General features: G+C 55.7%; 1 protein-coding gene across 1 annotated transcript in view; it reads left to right on the forward strand.

Moving 5' to 3' along the window:
* Positions 1–22026, forward strand: part of HIVEP3 (HIVEP zinc finger 3) — a 449179-nt gene that overhangs the window by 399752 nt on the left and 27401 nt on the right. Inside the window, exon 5 of the mRNA XM_045299139.1 lies at positions 735–880. Within this exon, the coding sequence (XP_045155074.1) occupies positions 735–880 (146 nt within the window). The remainder of the gene's footprint in view (positions 1–734; positions 881–22026) is intronic.

Consider the following 22026-nt stretch of genomic DNA (forward strand, 5'->3'; position numbering starts at 1 on the left):
CCCCCCCAGGGCACATCAAACAGCTTCACTGTGCTCAGAGCCTCCCTGGCTCAAATGCAGGGGGGATTCGGAGGTCAAGGTCCTCAGCCTGGATACAGCCTCTAGTACTGGCTTGGGGACCAGCATCCTAGGGCTGGAGACCTTTCCTCTCCTTCCAGCTCTGCCCTGAACTTGCCGCGTGCCCTCAGGGATCTTGAGCCTCGGCTTTCTGATCTAAAAGAGAACTGGTCCGGTCAAATGCCAGACGGGGTCTCAGGGTAGGAGATGGTAACAGGGAGCCATACACGAGAGACTGGGCTTGGGCTGGGAGCCAGGCAGGGCTGCAGAGCTGCTGCCTACCTGGGCCCACCTCTGGGGACCACATTCCTGCCACTTTGCTTGGCCTAGACGGACATTATGGCTTCAGTGTCTCCTCTTGTCATTCATCCTGCCAGAATCATAGCAACTTAAGATTTTATAAACTTCACCCAGAAAGGAGCCACCCACTGGAGACCCTGGAGTAGGGCAGACATCCCTGGAATGGGAGAGACCCAAGCTTCCAAGCAAATACAGTGAAAAGGCAGAAATTGGGTTGGAAGGCAGGTTTGGGGGTCTATGGCCTTGGGTTGGAGGCCTCCCGAGTCCAGTCCTGTACCCCAGGCAATACCCCAACGCCTTCCCCACTAGAGTTGCACTCCTGCTGGAGAATGAGCCCTTTAACCAGCAATGGTTTTGTCATCCCCATGGCGGGCCAGGTTCACCTCCCTTCGCTGGTTTCCCCGGAAGGCCAGAAAAATATAGCTAGAGCGGAGAAGGAAGAAGAGAAGCGAGGGAAACCGGAGGAGGACGCTCCTGCCTCCAAGAGAGGGGAGCCGGCGAGGATCAGAATCTTCGAAGGAGGGTAAGAAGCGCGTTTGGTTTTCAGCTTCTGCGGCCTGTGGCATACACAGGGCTGGCCAGCGGCCAGGTAGACCAGCCGTGTTCGGAGGCAGCGAGCATCTCAAATGGCAGGGCTGTGGCTCTGAGGTTCTGGGCGGTGCCTTTCAGCAGACGTCCCCTTCACGGGACTCACAGGTCACTCTGTGCTTCAGTGAGCTGGGTTCTCCGGTGCAGGGTGGGAGTGAGGGTGGGAGAGGGGTCCTCATGCCGATTAAGAATCTGGAAATGTGTGGGTTCCATGGTGAGTCTCTCTGGCCCTGCCTGCCTTGCAGGGTTCCCTGGAAGTCACCTCTGGATGCCCACGTGGCTACCTGGGTCTCTGGTCAACCAAATTTCCTGAGGGTGCTGGGCTCTGCCTCCAGCACACAGCCCCACCAGTGTCACGCCGCTCCCTTGCCGGAGCTCAGAGCTGGCTCAACGGTTATTCAATATTGTGACTGTCATTTCTGGTGATTCGCCTTTGCTGCTCATCTTCGGAAACTTAAGGATGGAAATACCCCAGAACTCACAAATTGAGAGTCTCCAGGCTCCAGGGAGGTGGGGGGAAGGTGGGTAGACTTTCAGACTTGCTTTGTGGACGTTTTGTGCAAGCTGTGTTCTGTGTGACCACGTGTTCGCTCCCTGGAACTTGGGGTGTCTGTAAGCAGGTCCCGTGGTGTCTGTCTCAGGGTCCTCTGTCTGTGTCTCTGGTGTCATTGCTGCAGCCCTTGTCCCTCCTGACCCCGGGCGGGGGGGGGGGGGCACCGTGGGAAGGAAGTCTCACCTCCTGGGGGGCATCCCGATGAGTGGCCAGTGTGGGGCTCTCACTTGGGGAAGGGGGAACTCTGATTCAAGTTTCCAAGTCAAAGAAGGGACTCGGGTCTCCCCCATAAGGCTGATGAGCTCCCCCAGGCCACCCGCCTCCAGCCTCCAGTGGCCCTGACTAGCCAGGCTTTAGGGGAGAAGGGACTTGGAAATGGGAAGGGGGATAGTGGTAGGTTGTCACAGTGAAGGAGAGGGGACCAGGGAGGGTGAGCATCTTGCAGTGGGTGTAGAGGGGCATTCTTCCTTGCAGGGGCGGTGGGGAGAAGCAGCCTGTCCCCAATCCCAAGACCAGCTCTGCAGAGGGACCCTGGACCACAGGTGCAAAGGCAGGGCCTCCCCATTTGGGGAACAAGGACTTCGGCTCCTGCCGCTTGGCTAGAGCGCCCCGTGTGTTTCCTCCTGTCAACAGGCCTTCTCCAAGGCCACCCGGAAGACATCACAGCTGGGGCACAGCTGGTCTCAGGGACTCGGGGTCTTTCGGGCCCAGCTTTTCTCCGTGGTTCCTCCACTTGCTCACTCGCTCAGCGCCCGGGCTGCTGAGAGTCAGCTGGCAGCCAGGGGCACACCTTCTGCCGCCCCCTGGAGTTCAGCGTGCCCAGGGAGGGCTTCACTCCTGCCTGAGCATCCCCTGCCTGCAGACTGCAGGTCCTGCTGGCCAGCAAGTCTTGATTTGGCCCAAACGGAACACCAGTGAAAAAAGGGGGAATTGCGCCGGTGCAGTGGCAACACTAGCCCGTGCTACACAGTGCTGGAACTCAAGGTGCCACCCCTCGCGGGCAGGGCTGGCCATGAACGGCTACCCTAATCCCAGGGTTGTGTAACCACACCCCTTCCAGGCCTGACACCCACCTCACCCCCGAGTGGCTGCCCAAGACTCCTCCCCACTCAGTGGCCAAGGTAGAGACCTGCCTCTCAGACCCACTGAGGTCACCAGGACACCCCTGCCAGTGTGAAGAATTACCATGGTGACGGTGGCACTTGCCCTGAGAGTTGTCTGGACTCTGGCTTTCTCGTCCTTGTCATGGGACAAGGACTCTCGAGTCATTTTGGTGTCACTCCCTCTGACAGTGTCTGCATCCACCACCACCCCCAGCCCCCCAGAGTGGTGCCGCTGGTCCTGTGAGCTGTGGGTGGAGCGGCCTCTCCTTCTTCTAATGTCTTCCTTCTTTGGTCCATCGGACGCTCTCAGACGCCTTCCTTCCCTCCTGTGGCTCTGAAGACCATCCTCCGTGACCCCAGAAGCTTGGGCCTGGGGAGGGACAGAGGCCAGAAGCCTCTCTTCTGGTGCTAAATTCTGGGAGCTGCTGCCCATCTCTGCCCACATGGTCAGCCTTCAGGTGAAAGATGACACCTGAGCACCACTCCCACCCCACCCCCTCCAGGAAACAGCTGCCTGGTCCTCCAGAGTCATTGGCTCAGTCATTCTCCACAAGTCTAGACCTGGGTCTCCTTCTCCGCTACACCCCACATCCATTCTCACCCCAGACTGTCACTGCTGGGCTTCGGGGCCTCTCTCTTCCAAGACGCACGTCTCTAACCCCAAACCGTTCTCCCACTTCCCTTAGATGATCCCCTCCCCCTGTCTGCCCCGCAGTCTTCTCGTCTGTAAATGGGATTGGTAAGATGGTCCGAGGGCCCAGTGGTTCCGTTAGCCTGTACTTGCAGAACAAGTGGAACCCTACTGTGTGTGTTATCACTAGTCTAGTTACTCTGGTCTGTCGCCTGTGAAGATCATCCCTGTGTTAGGCCGGTCTGACTAGAGAAACACATTCCGTGACACTCATATATGTTTGAAAGAGACCTCATATCAGAAAGTTGATATATATCAAGCAAACAGCCCAGCCCAGACCAGCCCAAGTCCATAACTCCGATATTAATCCATAGGTCTGCTACTAGCCCATAAGTCCCTTTTCAGACTCACACAGCCACATGCAGTGAGGCAGAATGCAGGAAGATCACAGGCTGGTGGGTGCAAACTTGTGTGGATTCAATGGTGGTGGACGCATCTCCAGCGCTCTGGTATGTCTCAGAGTGGCTCTCTGGCATGAAGGTAAAGGCAGAAAGAGTGTGTGTGTGTTGGGGGGTGGGGGGGTGGTGGAGGGAGATTGTCAGGATCCTTCTTATGAGAAGGCCACACCCACAAGGAGGTACCATCAGGCTGTGACCTGATTGACAGACTAGACTCCACCCCTACACTTCTATCTATCAAGTTGACATGAAATTATGTAACTAATACAATCCGCATTCTTTAACCTTGCCGCATCCAATTTGAGTACTTAGGGGGTGTTTCTGTCTGGTTGTCAGTCATGGCATCTTCTCCCCTCAGGTCGGTGGCTTCATCTGGGGACCCACTCTGTCTCTCACCCTTGTTTCTAATGACCCTTTTACACTCATGACCCTTTGGGAGCTGGTGGCACTCCCGCCAGGAGAGTTTGGAAGTGTGGGCTTGGGAGAATCTGTGTCACACAGCTGGGAGCACTTCCGATACGCCATGGGTGGGTCCGGGAGTGCCTACTCTCCACACAATCAGCACTTGTCCCCTAACACCCCCGCCCCCGAGAAACACTGAGCTGCACATCCATCTGTAGGGACCAAGGTTTTGCCTTCGACTCATTTCTCCTCCTCCACTTATTCCTGCTTTTTCCTTTTTCAACACGGTCAGTGTTTCTGTTTCCTGTCGTGGATGGGGATTTGCAGCAGAGCTGTTTTGGAGGGAAGCAGAGCGAGTAAGGAGGGAAAACGGGTGCCTTGTGCGGGACTCTTCAAGCTTCCACTCAGAAGCCGGGGCTCACATCTCACGGACCAGAGCCGGCCACCTGGCCTCAACTGACCTCACAGAAATAGGAAAGGCAACCCTGGCCTGTGTCTGGAGGGACCTGAGGTGGTCCGTAGACAGCACCCATGCCTCCGCCAGCCTGGTTGGCCATAACATCTGCAATTTGCTACTTTATTCAGCAATGTTCTTGAGATGCATCTGTATTGAAGCCCGTAACTCTGGCGCATACGGATGAGTTCATAAGCCAGACACAGATGAATAGAGCTGTAAGAGTCTAACTTCCTTCAATCTTTTTTATTACTAGTTAATCTCTGGTTTCTACTTTTCATGACCTCCAACCCAGTGGTCAACCAATTAACCAGGCCATCAGGAATGATGGGTTTGATCAGTGCCTCTCGGGTCCCTTGGGCCAGATGATGTCAGTGGCCCTGGACAGGTAAACAGTTGTTCAGCTCGAAGACTGATTTACAAAATAGATAGGCGCATGGGCTGCCAGGACCAAGAAGCTGGCAGCGGGAGAGCAGGACCCCTAGAGCTGGAATAGCCAGAGTGGACATGGATCTCGGCAGGGAAGGATGGGCGTGACAAGGACAGGCAGAGAGGCAAGGTGGCTTGGTCAGCTGCCCCACCGGGAAGGTGAGTCATGTACCAGGCCAGGTGGACTTGGCTTGCTGCCCCTGCGCATTCTCCCTTGCCAACGCCATTTATCTCCCTGCCTTTAAACCTCATCTCGGTGTCAGGAACAGAACCTCTGGATCTCCAGCTAGGACCTCACTCCTGAACTGCAGACCCTTTGGGACATCTTTCCTGGGGGACCCACAGACAACTTCAAGTCAGCACGTGCCAACCCAGCCTTCCACTCCTCCTTCTGTGAAAGAAAATGAGAACCAGCTCTCTCACAATAGCCAGGGGACCAGGAGGGGCACAGTCACAATGAAGACACAATAGATAAGATAAACGATAACAAAGGTGAGGCGTAGGGGATTCCTGAAGCATAGACACTCCAGGGTCCAGAACTTCAGTCGAGACAGGTTTAGATGCAGTTCTTGTCACATATCCTGCATTCTGTGACAAGTTCTCACACACGGGGATTGTTGACAGCTTGGTTTGAAGGCAAACCAAGGAGCGAGACTATCTTTAGCCAGTTAGGCTATGGTCTGGAGGGGAGTCTAACTGAACACCTGCAGATCGCAGTGTTTCAGCTGTTTCCCGGGGAATGGGAGGGAAAGAGTTTACATTATCTTGGTTGAAGGTCAGACTTTCAGTGTTTCAGCTCCATGGAAAAAGCTGACAGCTTTCCCCCCACAGCCTTGCTTAGATCATAAAATATGGCGACGGTCCTGTCTTACTCGAGAAAGGAAAACGAGTTACAGACTGTCCCACAGATGCGCTCTGCCACCCGGGAGCCCAGGAATTATAAGCAACAGAGTAACCCCTGAGGGCAACCTGCTCCCACACCTCCACATCCAGACCTCAAAGCAGAAGCCACCACCATGCCCAACCCTCCACATTACATGTCAACACCATCACAGAGCACCCCCATTCCCTGATCCTTCCCCTTCCAATTCATTCCCAAGCCTTGATGTCCACCTGGAGCTCTGTCATTCCCTTGGCCACTGCTCTGATCCCCCTCTCTCCAGGCCTCCCATGTCACTGCTATAGAGGGTCTGTCAGCCAGGCTCTGCCTGTGTCATGCCTCCCTGCAGAGCCGTCTGTGACTGCCTCACCTAACTGATCATGCTAAATGCAGCCTGGTCCCACACTCTGACCTGCTCCTGTTAGCCTCCACTTTCTGCTGCCTGCGGGACCCAGCCCATGGCCAAATTCTTCTCAGACTTCAAATTCTTTCTTCTGCACCTTGCAGGTTGGAGTGTGTGTTATTTCGGACATAACACTGGGGCCGGAATGCATCCCTGTCTCCGCCCATGCTTGCACACGCTGTGCACCAGTGATCCATAGTTAATGCATCTGCTTCCCAGGGCACGGCCCCCCCGTCTCTGCAATCCCCATCACTTCCCCTCCAGAACGGAGCCTGCATGTTCCAGGCCACCTTCTGGGAACGTCCATGGGAAATGTGTTGGCTTTCACCCCCGAGAACTCGTGCACTTGCCTTGGTGGTTGTAAAAGGACTCTTGTCAAGGAATGCTGTTCTCAAATTGTTCCTGGAAAGTAGCGATTCCTTTGTCCTAACTCGGGTTCCCATGAGACAGGAAGGCTGGGAGCTCAGCCTAAGAAGTTGGGGTGAAAGAGGAATAGCAATGGACTGGGGTAGATGGGATAGACTGGAAATAATAGGAAATCAGCTAGCTACCAAAAGCGTCTCCAAGCCCATTGTTGGGGGCTGGGGGATGGGGCGGCAGGGGTGGCGGTGCTTAGGGACTGAAGGGAATGATGAACATAAGTGACAAGATCCAGAGAGGCCAGGTCCAGATTTGCCAAGGGACAGGAAGAGCTGGGCCAGAAGGCAGTGTGCAAGGACGGGGGGTGGGGGTGGGAGGGGTAGTCTGTCTCGGTTGTAGAACAGCTCCACGCTACAACTTTCCACGACTCAAACAGTAAAGTTTAAAAAATGTCTGTCAGGGTGGTGTTCATAACTTAGCTGGAGAGTCAAACCAGAAATCCGACTGGAAAACGCCTGCCAGGCGGAGAGGGAGTCTCGCACTGCTGAGTCTCCTGCGGACACAAAGGGGAGACACTTCGATGGAAGCATGCTCTCCCGCAGGCAACATAGAGTGCTTGTGCTAGTGCATTAAAACACCCGTCATCATGTGGGGGATTTTTTTTTGGGGGGGGTAGCAAAATATTGCAGCCATAGCTCCAAAGAATGTTAAGGCCACCATAGAGGACAGCTGCAAGAACACAAGAGAATTAAAGAAAGAAATCAAATCACCGCGACATTTGAATCAGGCCGCCGCTTGTCTGATTTGGCAGCTGAGTGCAACACAGCATAGTCGACATTATCAACATTTGGGGGCTGGGGTGTGTGTCATGTGATGAAAGTGGCTCGTGAAGCTGATTGTGTGCGATCATTAACCACAAAACAAAGAAACCCAGACCATAAACGTTGCTGTTAATGTGGATGAACCAGAGTCCTGAGGGTCCTCGTGGTAATTGAGACAGTGATGTGCGGAACGCTAACAGGGCCTCCACAGTGATTTGAGGGCCTGGAAAAATGAATTGAGAAGTGCAGTTTGGGGACCTCAGAACTAATCATTTGGTTTTCCAGTCTTTCTTATGGAAAAAAAAAAAAGATGTTCAGTTCTCAAACCTCTGGGTATTTCGGCCCGAATTTGGAATGAATTGAGTTCGACGACAGAGCTATCCCTGTAGAAGCCCAGCTATCAGCTGGGACCTCGAGGGTGGCCTATGGGGCCTCAAAGGCATGGGGTTGCCCAGAGCTCTCCTCCTAACTAGAGGAGTCCCTGCTAAACCCAGGCGGCTGCAAAACTCAGCTGTTGAGCTACTGGAAGAGCTACCTGTGTGCCATCCAGGGCCTTGAGCCCCACCCCTTCCTACCTACCCCAATACAGGAGGACCGCAATTGCCTCTCCCCTGGGCCACTGAGACTCAAGTATGCAAATTGAAGGCATTCTCCCTGGAGAAGGGGAAAAACCTCTCTGGACTAAAGGGCTTATCTATCACCAGGCTTCCTTTCAAGAACCACCCCCCTGCCCCCCACCCTCCACCCCACCCCCACCCTCACCCCCTCCAGTAAAGGAAGTTGGCAATGCTTGCTTGCCTTGACACTCTCCTCTGGCCATTTCTCAGCCCCATTCCCAGCAGGCCTGGAGGTCATCACAGCGAGGAGACTGCTCTTGCCAAGGTCACTGCCTTGCAGAACGCAGGAGTGGCTTCTCCCTGCTCTTCTTTCCCGCCACTTGACGCAGGTCAAACCCTTCTCTTCCTTGAAACACTTTGTCCATCGGTGGTTTCTGGAAGGCCAGCTTCCTTGATTCTTCCTTCCCTTCACTGTCCACACCTTGTCTTCATCTTTGGGGATTTCCTATCAGCCCCCCAGCCTCAAAGCATGAGATCCCTTGGAGACTCAGCCCCTAAGCTGCCCATTTCCTTCCTTCAAGCTGCATCCCTTATGCAATCGTGTTGATTCTATGTATTTCTCTAGGCTGGTGGCTTGTCTCTCCAGCTGGGTGTCTCCCCAGAGCTGTGGGTCACGTGCCCAAGTCCCAGGATGTCCAGTGACTTCATCCTTAAGACACAGCACAGCTTACTTAGAACTATTGTGACACATGGGACTCTTTGCAGGGCGGATACATGCTTTTAAAGGTTGACTTCATTCAGCGGTGCTCCATGGGTGAAATGACATTTTAACGTTTGTCCTTTTCCATTCTGTGTATCTCCGTGTCTAATAGCTGGATTTCTTTTCAAGAGCAGTCGCTCATGCGGTGTACCCACTACCCACTATTGGATGGTGTCTCTACATTTAAACACGTGCTCGTGCACACAGGTGGTTGCATTCATGAAATAATACCTTGGAGAGAATAGTTTTCATTCTTTTTAATGTAAAGACTACGTTCTTTGGGGACTGCTGTTTGCAAACCCATTTAATTTGGGTCTCAGAACCATAGCATAGTACTTTTAGCCAAACTATATTGTTAGACTCTGCTTAATCCCACCTTGCTGTGAACTCCAACCAGCAATTAATGTTTTATGAAATTATATCTTTGGTGATACTTGTGACCTCTGCGTACTTCTGGAGAAACAAACTGATCAAACTATGAATCGGGAAGTTAGGGATAAGCTGGGAATTGGATAGATGTTGACAGCAGACCCCTCAGGTGAGCCATTATCAAATCCCAAACTGAAACCCCAAACAGCGACTTTCGGGTTGCGCGCAGAGAGGTTATAAAATGTTGGACAGAGGCAGACAAGCAGTGCAGATAACCACACACTTGCGAAATGTCGCTGGAAGCCTTTCAAGGTACCAAAGAGAGCCAAAGAAAAGCACCTTGAAGGAGAGACGCAAGCTCCCTCATTCTGTCAGACAAAATGGGCTTTTCTGCACAGGTAACTTCATTGTTCCCAGATGCCCCGGACCCAAACTGCTCCCTCTCACAGTCCATCAGCAAACCCTGTGGACTTGACCTTGAAACCAGAGTTTGAGTGGTTTCCCCCCCTCCCGGCCAAGCTACCACTCGCTGCCACCTGGATTATCAGAGGGTGCCCCTCTGCACCCTTTCCCGCCCCAGTGCATTCGGAACCCAGTGACCAGAGAGATGCAGTGAACATACAGCAGGCCCTGTTCCTTCTCTGTGTAGTGCCCTCCATGCCACCTGAGCCCCCACGCCCCACACCCCTGTGTGTACTCCAGCCACAGTGGCCTCCTCGATATGTCTCAGATATGTTCCTGCCTCAGGGCCTTTGCATATGCTGTTCCCTATGCCTAGAGTGCTCTTTTTCCAGCGAGTCCCGACCTCCTCACTCCCATGCATCACCCTGCCAATGAAGCCTTCCCAGACCATCCAACCTGGCCACACCCCTTTCCCTAACGTCTATCACCCCCCACCACTTCTTTTCCCTGCGGCCTCCTCCTTCGCTATAGACTTACTTTTTATTTATGTGCCTCCCCTGCTTATTGCTGTGCCTAGAACTGTGCTTGATACAGAATCAGTTACTTGGAAGGAATCTGCCTCTCCCTAGTCAGGATTGGCTCAGACCTTGAGGGAGGGGGCAGGTGACAGGGCTCAGTGACTCCTAGAACCTGAGAGCAGGACCAAGCCCTCAGGGTCAAAGCTAGGTCACCGGATTGGGTTGTGGCAGGCTTCCCTCAGGGTGAAGTCAGGTGTGAGGAGCCGAGGAACCTCTTTAGCTGGCCATTCTGCAAGTGTTAGAGGTGAAAGCCAAGCAAATGATGCCCAAAGACCAGACTTGGGCCTGCCAGTCCCCAGGCCACACGCCTGCTCCGATCTGAGCCCAGGTTCTAGAGGCAGAAGAGGATTGGTCTTGGGCTCTCTGCTCTCTGGGTGCAGCCTGCTGGTCACCCCGGGAGAGTCTAGGATCTCTGGACCCTTCCATCTTCTGGAGACCCAGTGTCTTGAGCTCTCTTTAGTTCTCAGACTTATCCCAGAGGAGCAGCTCTGCCCAGCTCCCATCGCATGAGTCTACACATGGGCTCCTCTTTGTGCCCCCAAATCCCGTCGCTCCATCTCTCTTAGGGAGCATGGCTGGACCTCAGGAAGAAAGGAGGGGTGCCGGCGACAGAAGGGAAGGCGAGCTATTGCAGAGTCCGTCCAGGTGAGATGTCCAGTTAGATGTCGGGTTAGACTGGGAGATGGCAGGGAAGACAGAGAATGGGGCCATGGGATTTCTGAGGAATCCTATTTGGGGAGTGAGAAAGAGAAGCTGGATTAAAGAATTGCAACCAGACTTGTAGCTTGAGTACTGGATGGTGGATGGTGGTGCCACTTAGCGAGGTAGGGAGGGGTGGGGTGGTGAGAAGTACACTTGGAGGAGGGGAGTCCCAACAATGAGTTGGCATGTTAAGCTTTAGCTGTGGAGAGGGTGGAGAAAGAGGGAGGAACGGAAGCAGGCAGCACAGAGAGGAAGTAGAATACATGGTGGTGTATTGGGGGGGCAATGCGAAGGAGCTGAAACAAAACGTATATGAAATGTTGACTAACAAACTAATAGCTGTCTCTGTAAATGTTCACCAACTTTATAATAAAAAGCTTAACACATTTTTAAAGAAAGAGAAATATATATGTATATACATATACACATACACATATACACATATAATCTTGAGCTGTCAGTCATCTATCCAAGTCTCCCTGCTTACACATCTGTACTGTCAAGTAGGCACCTGGGTCAGGCCTGAGCTGGAAAGACACATTTGGGTCCGTGTACCCTCCATGGCCATTGTGCCCCTACAGGACAGAGTAGAGTCCCCCTGTGGGCTTCCCAAAGCTGTGAATCTTTATGGGAACAGAGAATGTTCAAGAAGGAGGGAGCCGTGTTGAGTATGGCTGAGCCCGGCGGAGGGTGGGGGGGCCTCGGGGTGAGACAAGCAAATAAATGTCCATGACATATGGCCGCGAGGGAGGGTCCCTGTGGGAGCCGTGTCCCTGGAGAGAGACAGTGGGGATGACTTGGTTGCCCTGAGGAGTGGAGACAGCATGAGCCAGTCCTGTCCTGAGGGGCTGAGGCAGGGAGAGGGGAGAGGAGAAGGGGGTGGAGTCGGCTGGGGAGAGTTGTAAGCAGAGAGACCTGTACTCAGTGTGTGTGGCCAGTAATGATGTCCAAGTAAGGGGAGGGTTGACTGGATGCTGCTGGGGTGGGAGGAGAGCGTGGAGGAGCCACGCCCTAGGGGGCGGGGAATGAGGCGGGTCCTAAGTGCTGGGGAGAAGGATGGTTCTCTTGCAGACCCAGAGGGAAGGTGGGGCGGGATGGATCACTTGGGGGTGGGGCAAGGGGAGGGCTCCAGTGCTCATTCCCCCAAGCCAGCCCTCTTTTCCCAGTCCCAGGTGCCCTGTGAGTGTGGGGCTTCACCACAGCAGGTTGATGAATGGCTCTTTTAGAAGCAAGAGGAAGGAATTGCCATTCCCAGAAAACCACTTTCATTCTTGGGGAAAAAAACTATTTCTTTCTGATGATCCCCGCCCCCCACCCCCCAACATGAAGGTATCAGACCAGAGATGGTCTTCTAGTGAGGTTGACCCCACTGGCCCAGAACCCCCTCCAGCGCTGCCCAGGTGTTAGTGGGCTGATGAGACACCGGGAAAACCAGGCATACTCCCCACCCAAGGCATGGCAGTGAAAAAAGGTGTGGAAAGGGCCTTGGGAAAGAACAGCCGTCCTATTGATCCTCGGGCAGACTGCGTGTCTGCAGTGTGCCAGGGCCAGAGCCCTCCAGAGTCCCGACTCGAGGACTGGGAGCAACGGCCTAATTGCATCCTATTAAATTTTAAAGGAGACTCCATTTCCAGTGAGAGACTGCTGTGGGGTCCCGGGAAGGGTCTAGGGCAGCACACCGCTCTGCCTTGAGAAACTGTGTGTGGACAGTGAGGTCCTCACCCAGCACAGAGCCCCTGAGGGCTGCAGCTTCTGGAAGATTCCATGTGCTCAGGACCTGGGCAGCAGGGACCTAAGGACTGGTTCCCCTCCTGTGGGGTGGGATGGGGAGGGGAGGGAACAGGTGGGGGAGTCAGACTGAGCACCCACCAGGAAAGTGGCTTCTCTGGGTCTCACCCCTGTGGAAAACAGACGCAGGGAACCATGGTGCCCTTGCTGGTTATGTCTGTCAGTCACACGGGCCACAGTTTCAGGAGCCAGAGCACAAAGCAGCTCCCCTTCTTCATTTCCCTCACACGTGCTCCCCCCCAGAAGCTAGGAGTTTCAAACAAACCAAACAAAGAAAGCACAAAGCTACTGCGGGTTTCAAAATGCAAATTCCTGATTGGTGGAGGGGCATGTGATTAGCATGGCGTGTTACCTACTGAGTCATTAAGATACATTGATGTAACTGTCCGGTCACAAGGGGAGCGATCAGCATCTTGGCTCCCCGTGGTGCAAATCCACAAGTACAATAAGCAGTTCCTTCCCCCCACTCCCCCTACCCCACAAAAAGAAGCAGCAGCCAGCCGCACAGTGCCAGTCTCCGGTCTCCCCATGCGAATGAGCTTGGGTGCTCAGCTTGCTGATGCAGCTAGTGATGCGCATGCCTCTTCCATGGTTCCTTGGGGTTTCCTCGCCGCCCCCTTTGCTGAGCACGTCTGCCACACCCCTCTTCTGCGGGGCACTGAGTGGAGGGAGGACAGCCGCCTTAGGTTCACAAACCTCAGGGAGCCAGCTGGGGTCTGTGATTGTGGGCAGAGGTATATCCAGGCGATGGCAGCTCTGGCACATGCCTGGTGCCCCATTGGGCGAGGTGCCAATGAGCAGCCTCTCTTGGCCACCGCAGTGTCCACCGCCAGCGCTGAGCGATCACACAGCAAGTTCAAGCCCATTGGCATAGGCCTGGTTGCCCATAAGTCAGCCTCTGGTTGTCGTCTTCCACTCTCTCAGTCAGCCCTCCCTCCTGGTGACCCCTCAGGCCCAGGGAGTCTCCAGGAAACAGCTCCCTGGGTGGGCTCCCTTGGCACCTCTAGGAGAGTTCAAACCCCCAAGCTGTCAGTAGCAAGACATTTGCCCCAGCCCGTGGCAGGGCTCCACGGGGTCATCTTGGTAGTTGTTTTGTGGGAGCGGGTCGCTGCATTTTCCTTTTTTGGTTCTGGTGGGTGGATTTGAACCATCAACCTTTATTCACTTAGAAGATAAGTCCACACCATTGGAAGCAGGAGTCAGAATCGATGCCACAGCAACAGGTTTGGTTGGGGGCTGTTGTGGTGGTTAGGTTGCAACCCATAGCAACCCTATGCCCAATAGAAGAAAACTGCCCTGTCCTGTGTCAGCCTCACAGTGGTCCCTGTGCCTGAGCCCATTGTTGCAGACACTGTGTCAGCCCCTCTCGTCGAGGACCTGCCTTCTTTCACCGCCTCCTCGACCTTCCCAAGCATGCTGTCGCTCTCCGGGACGGGTCTAGGAAAGGCCTCGGCCAGGCATATGTGCGGTGTCTGTGGGAAAAGGAGTCATCCCTGAAGTGCGCCTGACATTTCTGGTGACGTTTGCCGACAGATGGGGTGATGGGCACACATGCCGATTAATGTAGTCAGTGTCACGGAATTGTACATGGAAAAGGCTTGAATTGACAAATCAAGGATTATATATAGTTTCACCATGGTAATAAAGAAGAAAGGGGGCTGGGAAGGAGGAGGTCCAGGGAAGTGCTTCAAAGAGGCCAGGGTTGTGGGGAACCCACCGGGCAGATCGCTGGAAGAGTTGAGCTGGCCGAGGCCAAGTGAGGAGTCAAAGGCATTTCACCCTTCAGGCCCAAGGAGGAAGCCAGGCTGGAACTCCAAAGCAGAATTCTGTGCTGTGCTGTGCAGGGTGTCACCTGTCACCACGGGTGGCTTATAGACTGAACAAGGGCAAGCCTAACTGGCCCAAGAGCTGAGGAAGGTGTATGCCCTGGGCACTCAGCCAACAGAAGACAGATTGGGCTTGGAGCGGGCAACAGGGGGCCGGCATGCCAGGCAGTCTGCTCCCAGGAGCGGGTGGTAGCATGCAAAGGCCAGGCACAGGCACCAAAGCCAGCTCAGGCCTCCAGAGGAAAAGCCAGACTTAGCCAGGCCTTGGGACCCACTGCTGAGTGCAGCTGACAGACCAAGGCCAGAAGGCCGCTTGCCAAGGGCCTGGGCAAGGAGACCAGGGGCAGGCCTAGGAAGCATGTCTGCATGGTCAGTACTGTTCAGCCAGGCCATTTCCCCAGGGCACCTGGGGTGGGAGGGAAACCCCTAGCAGAGAGGAGACTAGGGGCTACCCCAACCCTCGTCTCCCCAGCCTCCCCTGGGAGTTTCTGGGACTGCTCTGCTCTCAGGACCTGACTCAGAGCTCTGACTTTCTGAAGGTTTGTCACTTGCTGGTGTTGAGCGATACTGCCGCTCCAGTGAACGGGACAGCCCAGAGAGTGTGGGTGGGCATGGCACCCTCCTCTGTGGCCCTAAGTGGAGAGGAAGAAGTCCCACAGGAATAAGCAAAAGGTGGGGCTGGGGGAGCCAGGCACAGGCTGAGAGTCACCCAGGTCCTCACAGGGATGGAAGAAGGTATCGGTGGCATGACTGCAGGCCAGCTGCATGTTCCCCACCCCCCCAGGACCCCCCCAGGACTCCCCCAGGATGCTTCCAGCTCAGGCTCTAGCAGGGTTTCCCCGAGGCCTGAGTGCTGCAGAGAGGCCAGAGCAGAGACTCCTGGTCCAGGGCTCAAGGTGCCTGTGGTCTGTCTGACAGTCCTTCGGGGCAGAGTGGGGGTGGTGGGGCGGAGGGCCCTGCTGGTTAGGCTCTTACTTGAGATGAGGGAGGGCCTGCTGCAAGAGAGTGGGGGCCGTGGGCTTCAGCAAAGGTGGGGCGTGTTTATTTCCACAAGACCTCACCAAAGAGGGGTACCCTTCCCCTCTGTTGCTTGGGTCACCTCCACCCAGGGTGCTAGAGAAACTCCTAACACACAGCAAGCTGGGCTATCCGCAGGACCCCCCCCCCCCCCCCCGAATTAGATAGGAGCTGACGGGGGTGCCCAACGCAACTTCCTCACATCTTGTTCTGTGTAGTACTGAGACCTGGGTCTCTCTGCAGGGACCAGCCAGGAATGAGGAAGGAGACAGTTGGCGCCTCTGTTGGGAGCCAGCTGGGTGCACAGCCCCTCCCTCTGAGGAATCATGGTGGGGGGGACCCTCAAAATCATCTAGCTCACACCCTCCTCGTCCACTCCGAAGGAAACAGAGACCCAGGAAAGAAGCAGGTAGCCAGGGCCTCTGTTGCCAGACTGCCAGGGTTCAAGTCCCAGCTCAGCCACTTACTGCGTCTCCTGTCCGTTCCTTCAGCTCCGTGCAACTCAGAGTCCTGAGTTGCCATGTCAACATTCTTGGGTGACACCATAACTCCAGGGCTCCGAGTCGCCGGTGGGCTTCCTCACTCGCTGCCCGGCTTTCCCGAGAATATGCGGTGACGGAGGACACCAGGGCTCGAGCCAGGAAAGTGGACTCCACTGTCCATCGGCAGTGACGACTGTGCGTATCTCAGGGGTCACTGCGGGCTCCCTGTGACCTTTCAAGAGGTCTGTCCTCCCTGTGCCTGAGGTGTTAGTGCCAGGGCTCAGCCACGGCTTCCCCTCCGCCCCCGCCATGTTCTTGCTCCACAGAGGTCTCTGGAGGCAGAACCAAAGCCAGGGATGCGGCTGGAACAAGACCCACGGCTTCCGCTCTTCACCCCACTCCTCCCCTCAACGTGGAGTCCACTTTCCTGGCCCGAGCCCTGGTGTCCTCCATCACCGCATATTCTCGGGAAAGCCGGGCAGGGCAGCGAGTGAGGAAGCCCACCTGGAGTTATGGTGTCCCCAAAGAATGTTGACATGGCCTGGACTTCCAGGAGAATGAGCAGGTCTGTCTGGGAGGAAGAAGAGCCAGAATGCGCCTTGGAAGCAAGCCTGGTGAGACTGTCTCACTACTTTGGACGCGTTGTCAGGAGAGACCAGTCCCCGGAGAAGGGCATCGTGCTGGGGAAAGTGGAGGGGCAGGGAAAAAGAGGAAGACCCTGGATGAAATGGACAGACAGTGGCTCTAAGGGTGGGCTCCAAGGTGAAGAACAGCGTGAGGGTGGTGCAGGGCCGGGCTGTGTTTCCTTCTGTTGTCCCTAGTGGGAACCGAGTTAAGGGCACCCGGCAACAGCGCACAGTCTGTGTTCGAGGAAAGAAACGAGGGTCATCTGAGACCAGGCTCGGGCCCTGAGGCCCTGAGCTCTGCCCTCTGCTCCCCCTCCCCCTGCAGCCAGGCCAGGTTGCTTCCAGCACCTACTGGTACCCGCTGCAGCACGGGCATCTGTTTGGCCCCGTCTCTGACCGGGAAATGCTCCAACACTCAGCTGCTGCCTCCACCTCTCTGGGCAGCTGCCTTGGTCTCTGTCTACCCCACCTCCACCCTGCCCACCAGAGGCTGCCCTGCCTGCTGCAGGGCCCCTCCCACCTCAGTACCTACCACTGTTTTCTGTTTGTCTGGTTGTCAATCCTCGAAGGCAGGAACCTGAGCAGATTGGCCTCAGCCCCCAACACCTGGCACCTGACAGGTGTGCACGTGGTTTATGCTCTTGCTCATCAGCTGTCGGGGGCTAACTCTTCTACGTGTTGGGACCAGATGGCACGTTTTGCCCTGTGAGAGCTTATGTGCTATGCAAGTAGCTAGACAGTAACTCACGGCCATCAAGCCAATCCTGAGTCACAGTGACCCCACAGGACAATCTAGAATTTGTGAGAGTAGAAAGCCTTATCTTTCGCCCAAGGAGCGGCTGGTGGTTTCAAACTGCTGACCTGGAGGATAGTAGCCCAACAAGGAGTTCACTATGCCACCAGCCTTGTTTTCCAAGCCTCACAACTTTTCTGCTTTTGGCAGGGTACAGTCACACCACTTTCTTATCACTTATTTGTATTTGCATTTTCCCTCTCTGACAGGTTTCCACCTTACCCAGGTTGTAGCTTTCATAGATTTTACGCTAGTGTACTTGGTGATAGCACCCTGGTGGCATAGCAGTCATGAGTTGGGCTGCCATCCACAAGTCAACAGTTCAAAACCAGCAGCCACTCCTCAAGAGAAAGATGGGGCTTTTTACCCCAGAGTGACAGTCTCGGAAAGTCATGAGGGCAGTTTTATCCTGTCTTGTCAGATCACTACGAGTCAGCATCCATTCGATGGCAGTAAGTTTTTCATTCTGCTGGTTTTGGTGAGGAGCATTAGGGACAAAACAAGGCAGGGAAGGGCATATGGAGTTTGGGGGAGGTATTGCAATTAAGAGCAATGGCCTTTGCGTCAAGTAGCAGGCTGTAGGAACATCTCAGGGTGGGTGTCCCCAGTGAAGGGTGAGTGGGCGGGCCTTGGGCAGGAGCTGGCCTGGCGTGTTTGACCAGGTGGCCAGGGTTGGGCCGGTGTGCTGGAGCAGGATAGGGTGGGAAGAAGGGCGAGAAGTGGCACAGGGGCGGCAGCAGGTGGACTCCGCAGGGAGGGCCCTTCAACCACCACAGGGATGTGGGCGTGTACTTTCCTTAAAGGTTGCCTGACCACCCAGTGGGAACCCACTGACAGGGACACAGGGGGCGGGCGGTGAGGGAGCTGGAACCAGGTGTGGAGGTGTCCAGAGCAGAGTGTCTGGGAAGTGGCAGGAAGCTCTGAAGCGCTGTGGAAAGCAGAGCTCATCGCTGCTTCAGCTGAGGGCATTTCTGTAGCCGGCCCTGCCCTCCCGCTGCAGCCACAAGCTTCCAGCCCTGACCACCCCCCACACCACACAGCCACGCCTGGCTCATCAGCAAGGCACCTCCCTATGTCCCTGAGGCCTCAGCTCCCACTACCTGAGGGCTTCAGCCAGCCCGGTCCCCAAGCCTCACCAAGCTCCCTTCCCTTCCTCCCCTCTCCTTGAGCCCAGCTCCCTAACCCAGTGTCCGAGTGCCTGTAGGTGCTAGGTGGCTGGGTCTGCAGAGCCTACCTGCTGCCCTCTGCTGGAGCTGACCTTGCCCCGGATCTGCCAGTCCCCCGGCAGCTGGCCAACCTCTCCCCTGCGGGTAGAGGCAGCAGTAACAACATCACAGGGCGTTTGGCCTGACAGTTCAGGCCCTGCCGCTGCTGCTTCCTACCTGTGTGTCTGGGTCTGCCAGCTGACCTTCTGTGCACCTCAGGCCTGGGGGCAGCAATCCCTGGCTCTCAGGGTTGTTATGAGAATGCAGCCTGATGCCAGGCCCCAGGAGATGCCCTGCCCACACCCCTCACAGCACCACCTGAGCCTTGATGGCACTGTCAACACACCCAGGAGCTCACTCCAAGCTTAGGAAACGGCTCCAGGAATTCATCCCGGGATTCAGTCTCTCCCTGGACTCCGGCATTTGGCACCTGCCCGCCTTGATGCTGGGTATGAGCAGGTGTAGCGTGGGACCTGCATTTTCACATTTGCAGCCCCTTGAGCGAAAGCCCCCCAGAAGGCTGGGTGTGCTCAGACCACTACGGTAATGTTAGGCAGCAGGTGGGGAGAGATTTCTCAGTGCCATCGTCATCATGTTTTATTTTAAACTGGGAGAGAAAACGGATCGAGCGTGGGGCCTGCAGCGGCACGGGTACTGAGGACGGAGCTGAAGTGGGTCCGTCGCCCACCTTGTGGCCGCCCTGGGTGCCTCAGCCTGCCAGCCCCACCTCCCGCCGCTCAGGAGGCACTGCTGTGGGTTCTTCCCGGAGGCAGCCCTTTCTGTGGTGCTCAGGGGGCCCAGGCTGTTAGCTGCCCTCGAGCTGGCCCCAGGTCACAGCACCCCCATGCCCAATGGGTCAGTCCACATTGGGGTTTTCCTGGCTGGCTTTCCCAGGGCGGGGCCATGGCAGCACTAGCAAGGGGGATGTCCAGCGTTCTGGGGCAGGTCACCCTGGCCTCCTAGATAATGAAAAGGGCCGGAATCCCAGAGACGGAGGCCTGGGTGGCAGCCCGGTGTCGCTCCTGACCTGGATGCTGCCTGCAGTGAGGCTGCCTCGCTCAGCCGCCAGCCCTGAGGCTTCAGTAAGCACACAGCCCTGAGCAGCAGGGAGCCCGTCTGGAGACACAGAGATGAACAGAGCCCGTCCAGAGGGACACTGGCAGCCTTCCATCCCAGAAAAAGGCAGGATAGGGTGAGTCAGGAAGGGGGGGGCACTCCAGAGCCAGTGGAGCCCTCCTGGGCATGAGTTCTAGCTCCCCCACCTCTGAGATGTCCTGTTTCTGTGCCCCATTCCAGTGCAGAGCCGAGGGGCGGGGACTGTGTAAGTAGCTCGGGGAAGCACGGCCCCTGGTCCACATGCGTGCTCCGTAAGACTTCACTGTGAGCACCCTGAGCTCCGGCCTGGGCACTTCCTGGCCAGCTGTGCACTGAGGCCTGTGGGCAGGGAGGCCCAGGAGCGCTCCGCACGCATTTCTCAGGAACTGGCATCTGAGCTCCGCACGCATTTCTCAGGAACTGGCATCTGAGCTGAGGTCTGAGGAGGCGAGACCGTTAACCAAGGCGAGGGGAGGGGCAGGAGGAAGGGTGGTTCCTGATGGGGAACTAGCAAAGACCAGAGATCTGGCACCAGAGGCACGGCACAGAGGCACGGGGTGGTGGTGGGGCTACAACAGGAAAGGCAGTGAGCAAGCTAGAGGTGGTCAGGGAGGGGCCTCTGAGCCACGATCCCCCGCCCTGGCTGTCAGTGGGCAGGAGGGAAGGATCTACCTCTGTCCATTTTCCATCAAGTAGGGGAGGAATGTATGAACCATTCCAAGGAAATGGTGGTAAATTGTAAACACTCCCTGTGTTCTGGGCTGTTTTCTAAACCCCTGAAGACGGCTATTCATATAACTCCACCACCATCATATCACTGCTCCTAAAATCTGGTTCGAAATTCCCTTCCAAATACCGCGTGGGCCATGGGACCCAGACCATCCATCCCTCTGTTGGGCCTATGCTTCTGCCTTTACACCTGCTCATCCTGCCCCCAGGCCTCCCTCCCCTTCATCTCCAAACACCCTCAGCCAGCCTGATCTTCAAAGCCCAGCTCAGCCACACCCCACCACACCCCCAGTCCATGGAGCTTCCTTGATCAATTTCAACCCTCCTTCTAGGCCCCCTGTCCTCTCCCTCTCCACCCATTGTGTTCACTCCAATGCAGCAGACCCCATGCATGTGAGAATAGAACTGTACTCCACAGGTTCTCAGTGTCTGGTTTTTCAGAAGTAGGGTGCCAGGCCTTTCATCCGAGGCACCTCTGAGTGATATTGAACCTCCAGGCTTTCTGTGAGCAGCTGATCGCCTTAACGGTTCCCACTCTTGATCTTGATATTTATCGTATTCTGTTTGGCCCAGACAATGGCTACTTCTCTCAAAGGACACAGGCTGGGAAGACCCATCGACGAGGCTCTAATACGCTGGTGGGAAAATCCCATGATCTTTTCCTTCTACTTTTCCAGGAACTTTCCGAGGTCCCTGGCATGTGGTTGAAAACATGCCTCTTTGTAAGGTTAAAAGCACTGACAGCGGACCTGGTCAGAGTGATCTGTGATAGGACCTGGTGCTGCTTACCAGCTGTGTCTGGAGACAAGTAGTCACGGTGCCTCTCTGAACTCAGTTTCTCCATCTGTGAGATGGGGTTAGTATCTGTACCGCATGCAAGAAATCCGGAAGCTAACCGCCTGTGCCCCCCACCCCCACCCCCCTCCACAGATGGTAGCTGAGCAGTAAGCCTTACAGGGTCTGCTCTCTTTCCGCCATTCAGAAGCTAACCTGTGTCCCTTCTGGCCTTAATTCTGGCCACGGGGTCACCGTCTTGCTGGTGGTGGTTCTGAAAGACACCCCATGTGCTTTAAATAGTATCTGTAAGTCACACTGTCTCCTCCAGAGCCCACGCTATTGGAGGGCTGCCCACGGGCTTTCTGCAGCCACTGTGTGTTGACTCTGTCCTCGGCTGGGCACCAGGCCGGGTACAGAGATGTGTGTCGGGAGCAGCTGGTCATTTTCAGCAAGGTCCTGCCTGGTCACTTCAGCCCCACATCAAGAGCCACGCGTTTCTAGCTACAGTCCCGCCTCTGCTGGTTAGGGTCCTGTGGCCTTGGGCCAGGCACTCAGCTCCTGGACATCCTCCTCCGTGTGGGCCCAGAGAGGCCCACCACCCCTGGGGGATTGTCACTTAAAAACCCTCCTAAGCCTGCAGCCAGACCTCTGAAAATTGTTCTCTTCGGTCTCAGGAAGCGTTCTCCACCAGCCATCGGCCTTGTGAGTCAAGTGACCGCTACACTCTGTGCCCCAATCCTCTGCTCTCCAGCCTGTCTGGCACAGCGACCAGTGGAGGGGCACTCCTCAGCTCTTGCCTCTGTTTGAAGGGGTGCTTCCGCCCATCCTCCCTCCCCCACACTCAAGAGCGACCTCTAGGGACCACCTGGCTGAGGTACAGT

This window comes from Echinops telfairi, unplaced genomic scaffold (genome assembly GCF_000313985.2).
Source record: "Echinops telfairi isolate 266 unplaced genomic scaffold, ASM31398v2 ScPeMD7_7457;HRSCAF=8495, whole genome shotgun sequence".
Classification (NCBI taxonomy): Eukaryota; Metazoa; Chordata; class Mammalia; order Afrosoricida; family Tenrecidae; genus Echinops; species Echinops telfairi.